We start from the raw sequence: 6537 nt of genomic DNA on the forward strand, positions 1-6537 counted from the left end.
CTGGGCTTTGAAGTTTGAAAAGAACACAAACTGATGGAAACAGGCACTTTACTCCAAATATCAGGCAAGAGTAACAACCCAGTACGTGATTCAAGATGAGAAATACAGGTGTGAGGCTTCTCCAAGGCTTTTCATGAAATGCAATGGGAAAATTCATGCAGCAGATGGAATGCTGCTGCCTGCAGAGCATCCGTTAGCTATAAATCACTGTTTCCTCACACATGGTGCAAATGTAAGAGTCTTCCATTCTAATTAATAGAACGAGACATCCTGGTCTGATGACTCGTCCCTGATTTCACAAGCTCTCAAAAAAAATAATGGATTGAATCAGCCTCCACAGAGAGAAATGCTTCAGTTCCTCTCTCTATGAATCCATGTCCAAAAAAGCAACTGAGCAACTCACTGAGAGATTCAGGAAATGCTTTTTATAACTGAGACACATGGTTTAAAGAAAACCATCCTAAGAAATTATCTGCACATTGTATTTGAAAGAAATGCAAACAGGAACTCTCCAGCTTCTGCCCATCCCTCGGGAATGCTCACCATGAGTTCACTCTTTGGCTCCTGAACTTGCCACTGAATAAACATGATAAATCCAGCCAACAGAGAACTCCATGACAAACTCTAATCAGAGAGGGGGAATCAGGAAGGAACCATCACCCTTTCCACAACATCCCCAGTGAGCCAGAAGCACGGGGGGTGCTCCACGTGCCCTTCCCTGTGGAGCTCCAAGGGTTGCTGCATGTTGGGAAGAGCAGCAGCTCTGTGCAGCTCCTCTGCCACCCATCACATTTCCTACTCAATATTTCATGCCACAGCATTTAAAATAGCAAACTGGAGATCAGTTATCTAGGACACCACAGCAAACTCCAGACGTGGCTTTAGCGAGGCCTGGTGAGCACTGCCAGCTGGAATGGCAAATATCACCCATCCTGGAACACCAGCACTCCTAAAATCCACACTGGGAACCTCTGCTAGCAGGTGTCCCCTCCACCCAGCTGAGGAAACTGGTTCAGACTCCAGCAAAGCTTCACAGGAGCAACCAGGGAGGAGGTGCAGGACTCTCTTTAAAGCCTCTAATTTCCTCCTCTCCCCAAGGCAAAGGGTCAGAGCTGCAGCCTTTCAAAAGAGCCCCAAACTCGCTCTTCATTTCCTAAGTATAAAAGGGACAACACAAAAATATGCACATTCTTTACCCTTCCTGGGTATTTTTTATTATTCCAGTCTGGATGCTCCAAAACCCTTCCTCCCCTTCCCCATGTTTACACGCCTCAATCATGCACCAACAGTAAACCCAACTCCCACTCACAGTAGCCAAAATATTCCATCCAGTATTTGTGTTTAACTCCCTCTCCCCAAACCATTAATCACTTCAATCATTCTGCTCTGACCATCTGCAAAGCAGAAGTCTGTGATCATCTTGTGGACCTTCTGTTTGCTGCACTGGCGACAGATCTGGTACTTTGCTCCTCTTGCTCACGACTGGAGCTGGGTTTCCTTTTCCTGTGCCACAGACACTGCACAGAACCCATGTGCTCCGTGCTTACATCACTTTTTCCTGGGCTGTGAGGCTAAAGAAAATACAATTTCATCCACGGTGAAAGCAGATGAGGGATCTTTCTTGGGATCTCTGTAGAGCCAACCTGATGATCCCTGCCTGGGTGAGCACAGCCAGCTCCCTGTGACAGCTCCAGGAGGGTTTTAGGCATTTCAAAGCTCTCAGACTGTACCTGCACACAGAGACTGCCTCAAAGCCCTGCACAGATTTCTCAGCAGATTTGGGACCCATCTGCTGCCAGTCCTGCAGGTAAATTAAGGAAGCAACATTAAAGCTTTCCCAGTGCTGGTTTTGCCTAATGCAAGACTTGTGGGTGAGATGCTGCATAAATGCACAAAAACCACCTGTAAGTCCTGTTAGCTACAGGCTGATCAGATCCAACTTGCTTGTGTTTATAAAGCTCTTCTTCAACCTTTTCTGTGCTTTGCCCACAGTTCCTCCCTGAGTGGGGGAAGAAACTGAAGTGAAACGTTTCTGCTCACTCAGCACAATCCATACAGCCAGTCCCTACTCAGACAATTACTTCCTTTGACTCTGTAATTTAAATTCTGTGCTTCAGCTGCTTAATCTATAAAAAAGGCCCTCACCTACTTTGACAGGCGCCTGGCAATCAAAGATTGCAACCTGAAACACACAATTTTTAAAAGATCAGAGAAATACTCTGATTCCCTAAGAAATTTTCAAGCCAAACAAAATAAAGGCTCTACCCACTTGCTTGAGTCAACATGTTTTCTTCCAGTAAGGTTCTATCCTATTTGGCTGGCCTTAGTCCTGAGTTAAAACCATTTTGCTGATACTCCTTTTTCCATACATGCCACCATCCTTCTGTTTCCTCTGAAAATGCTCACACAAAGCTTTGCTCTGCAGACAGAGCCTCAACCCTCCAGTGAGACACAATCAGCTTTAAAGGGAACAGACCCAGGTGCAGAGAGCCATTCACAGAAACACCCACCCAGATCACAAAGCAGACAGCAAACGTGTGTTTGGCTAGGAAAGCAAACAGAAAGCAGCTCCTGCCCACTAGGCAGGAGGGAGGAACCCTGTCACAGAGCCCAGAAGTGGCTGAAATGACCTCCAAGGTCTGAGCTGCTCACAGGAGCTCCTGGTTACTACCAGGTGGAACTCCCTGCCCTTCCCTGGAGGGTTGGGCATCTCCAGCTGGGGTTCTCTCCACTGGCACCCCTTTTCTAGTGAGAAACACCAGGCAGGGCAGAAACTGCAGCGACACGAAGCCCAGCAGCCAAATCAGCTCCTTATGAGGGAGGGGTTCAACCCTGCAGACCAGGCTGGGCCCTGCAGTGGGGCTGCCCTGCTGCCACAGGCAGAGCTTCACCTCCAGGAGAGCCCATTCCCCACACTGGAGTACAGCACTCACCACCTGCCCTGCGAGGAGCAGATCCTCTGAACGGGCCTCATCAGAGCCTTTGAGGCTGGGTACTCCAGAGCTTCCCAGCTCCACTAACAGCTGGGATGGGCTTGATGTGAGAGGAGCTGCTGCAATGTTTCACCCAAGGTGCAGAAACACCCAAGCCCAGCGGTGAAGTGCTTCAATATTAACATTTTTCACCGAATATGAGATGAATTCAGACATTTACCTCGTGCTGGGCACCCTTCAGCACACACTGAGAGCGTTCTAAGGGACAGCATCGCGTGGTGGATCTGAAGTCACCTTCACTCAGGGCTGCAGCTCAAGCCAAAGGTGAGACTGAGCTGCCACACTCACAGAAGTGTGAAAACGGGGGGAAAGTTAAAGTTAAATAAAGTTAATATCCCCAGCACTTTCACTCATCAAACAGAAACAGATGTAAATACAAAGGCAGCCCTTCCCATCATTAGTGATGCATAATGTGGGTGTTACTGACAGATGAAGAAAAGCTCCAGAAAGAAAAATATCCCAAAAGTGAAAAACAGAAGGAAAACATGAGTAATGAGCAGGTTCCAGGTCTCCCACAGCTCCATGACCCAATTCTCAGCTGATATATTGTTGCTTGAAGGTTCTTCCTCAGAGGTATCAACACTGATCCCTTCCGTGAGGGAATGGAAGCTCTCCCTAAGTTTAGACTCAGGTTTAAACGCCCTTCACATTGACAGAAGACCATGAACTCTTATGCACACTGAGAAATGAATGAGTTGGGCTCAAATCCATCACCAAGGCCCAGGACATAGAGTAAGATGCAATTTCTGTTGATTTCTGAACAATTAATGTTTTCTGAAACACGTCCCACCCCTTTGCCCAGACGTTTGCACTGCACCCAGGGATGGGATGACTGTTCCTGCTGCACTGACCACAAGGCTCAGGAAGGAACAATCCAGGGCTATAATTGGTCCTGTTGCTCCGTCTGCACAGATTGCTCCTCAAGGAACTCTCATGGCTCACCATTGCAAACTCTGATTTCTATTTCCAGCACACATTAAAGTAATCCTGCTCCACTTTGCATCCTGCTTGCTGACACAGCACCTTTCACAACCACAACGCCAGATAAGGTCTGAATGCTACATTTCCCCCTGTTTTGTTATAAATTCTCTACTCTGTGGTGGTTAGTAGTAGCAAATGCCTGGGTGAAATTCACTGCAAGGCTCAGCACACACACAGTGTTTGTGCTGCCAGGCCCTGGAGTCACTTTCACAGCGTCCAGCAAGGACAGAGCCATCTCCAGCTCCTGCTGTCAGGGACCCCGGGCTACTCCCAGCAGCTGCAGTTCCTCTCCTCTCCCAAAAATGAGATGTTCCTATGCAAAAAACCTGACAGAAATATCCACACAGTCAACAGTCAGTGACAATCGAAGCTGCAACAAGGGGGTGGCAAAAAAAAGGATCAAGTGTTCTTATCTGAGCAACAACTGAGCAGTGGCACATGGAGCCCTGCTGCCATTTTTAATAAAATGCTTCTATTCAATATTGTTTACTGTCAACAGCCCATGGTTATATTCAGCTGAACAATGCACACACAGGCCTCAAAATCCCTCAGCTTAAGCCTCAAACTAGGGCGTGTTTTTCAAGAACTCCACAATGACATTACCTCACTCCCCCTTCCCACAGCTCAGTTATCTCAGCAACAACATCCCCTGAAATATGTTCCCAAGAGTTTGGGGACACAGTCACCCAGAATTCTCTGCACTCGTGGGTTTTTTTGACAGGAAAAAGTGATTTGCACAAACAAATCCCTGATATGCATATTAAGAAACCCAAGTATTAAACCCACAAAGGGGCAGTGGATTTAATATTCAGAGAATTACTTACATAACCCACAAAACTTCACTCTGTAGCACCAAAGTTGAAGCTGTTGGAGCAGCTCGTGAAAGATTAGTGGGATGTCACAGCAGCCAGTCCAGCAACAGAGTTCATTTATTTTTAAAATTGCAGTACAATCTATCACAGGGTCAAATCATAACGGGCTTTCAGTGCCACAGGAAACAAACCTCAGAAAATCCAAGCCAACGCTTAAAACATTTAATGAATTTTTTTAAAAAACCTATTTAATGTTACGTTTTGAGCAACACCACCATTCCTCATTCTTTGTTATCACGGAGTCCCCAAAAGCAAACACTAGATAAAAGTTTTATCACTTTAGTTAAATGTCTGCAGAAAGTTTATCTGGAAAAGAGTTAACAAAAGCCCCAGGCAGCCAACATCAGGGGTTTAGCTGTGTTGGGAAAGCAGTGCCATGGCCTTTTCTGCTGGCAAAGCCTCGAGTGCCAGTGTGGGCAGCGGGGGCTGACAGTCCCCAGCTCACCCTGGCAGTGAATTCCTGATCTCCAAAGAGTCAATAAGCCTCTTTTATGTACTGTAGGCTCTGGGATAAACACAGCAAGGAAAGATGTGCCTGCAACTTGATTTTTCTTAATTTTTAATGCTAAGAGAGACGTGGATGATCCTTGTAGGGTCCCTTGGGACTCAGGATATTCTGATTCTCTGGTTATTCCAGCCATGCAGTGAACCCTCCTGAGAAGCCACTGATTTTGGCATCAAGTTCCGTACCCTGATGAGGGGAGGAAAATTTAAATTATGCAAATCTGAGCTACCTGCTCTGCAACCTTCCCCCTCCGCCTCAGCTTCATCCCTCGCCCTCCGGCTTCACAAGGGAGATTCACAACAAAGCTGTACCGAGAGCAGCATTTTAAACGCTGGGGAACAAAGACAAACCCATGCAAAAAAGGAAACAACAACAACAAAAAAAAACCCACCCCAGCAAAAAGCGCATGCTCTGAACGGATTATGGCAAAAGAACTTATTCAGAAAGTGGGAATAACACAGGGTTTGCCGTCATTATTGTGCCCGAAGTTCCTGCGACTCCCCCGCCCCAGAACTGCCTGTCCCGGGGTCTCTCACTCCCACTCCGCATCCTCGGCTCGGGAGCTACGGAAAAGAGGCCACAAGGAAAAAAACACTCCCGAGGGAGGGAGGGAGAGAGGGAGGGGGGGTCAGGTCAGCAGCCCCGGCAGGTGAGGGCTCGTCCGGGGCTGTCCCCGCGGTTCCTGGGGGTGCCCCGCACAGAGGATGCTCCCGGCGCTCCTTCCCCTCAGACACAGCCCCAGCCCCGGCCGGGCCCTTCCCTCCTCCCCCGGTCCTCTCACACAGACGCCGGAGCCTCTCGCCGCACCCCCGCCACTCCCGACCCCCTCTCGCACCCCGGCAGCCCCGGCCCCTCAAACGGAGGCTCCGCGGCGCCCCGCGGGCAGGGCCGGGCCGGCCGGCCGGGCTCCGGGCGCTCCCCACTCACCTTCCGAGAGCTCCAGCTCCAGCTCGGCCAGCTGCTCGCGGACCTCGCGGGGCAGCGAGGACACGGCCGCGGGCTCGGCCATGGCGGCGGGCGGGGTCCGGGCGCGGGTCCGGCGGGGCTCAGCGGCCGCGGGGCGCGGGGGGAGCGGGAGCGGCCGCAGCCTCCGCCATGGCTGAGCCCGGCGCCGCCGGCACGTGACCGCGCGGCGCGCGCGCCCCGAGCCCCGCTGCGCCCCCGCGCGGGCCCGCCCCGCGCTGCA

The 6537-nt window shown here is 50.0% G+C and overlaps 1 protein-coding gene across 3 annotated transcripts in view; it reads right to left on the reverse strand.

Annotated features, from left to right (window-relative positions):
* The window catches only part of DIP2B (disco interacting protein 2 homolog B), a 60962-nt gene extending 54477 nt beyond the window's left edge, over positions 1–6485 (reverse strand). For 2 of the 3 annotated variants that reach the window (XM_054649204.2, XM_054649203.2), the window contains exon 1: positions 6279–6484. In XM_054649204.2, coding sequence (XP_054505179.1) covers positions 6279–6360 — 82 coding nt within the window. In that variant the 5' untranslated portion in view covers positions 6361–6484. Of the gene's footprint in view, positions 1–6278 lie in introns of all 3 variants that reach the window. The other variant, XM_077192773.1, reaches the window with a different exon arrangement.
* Positions 6486–6537: the final 52 nt, after the last annotated feature.

The sequence above is a fragment of the Agelaius phoeniceus genome, chromosome 35 (assembly GCF_051311805.1).
Source record: "Agelaius phoeniceus isolate bAgePho1 chromosome 35, bAgePho1.hap1, whole genome shotgun sequence".
Taxonomy (NCBI): domain Eukaryota; kingdom Metazoa; phylum Chordata; class Aves; order Passeriformes; family Icteridae; genus Agelaius; species Agelaius phoeniceus.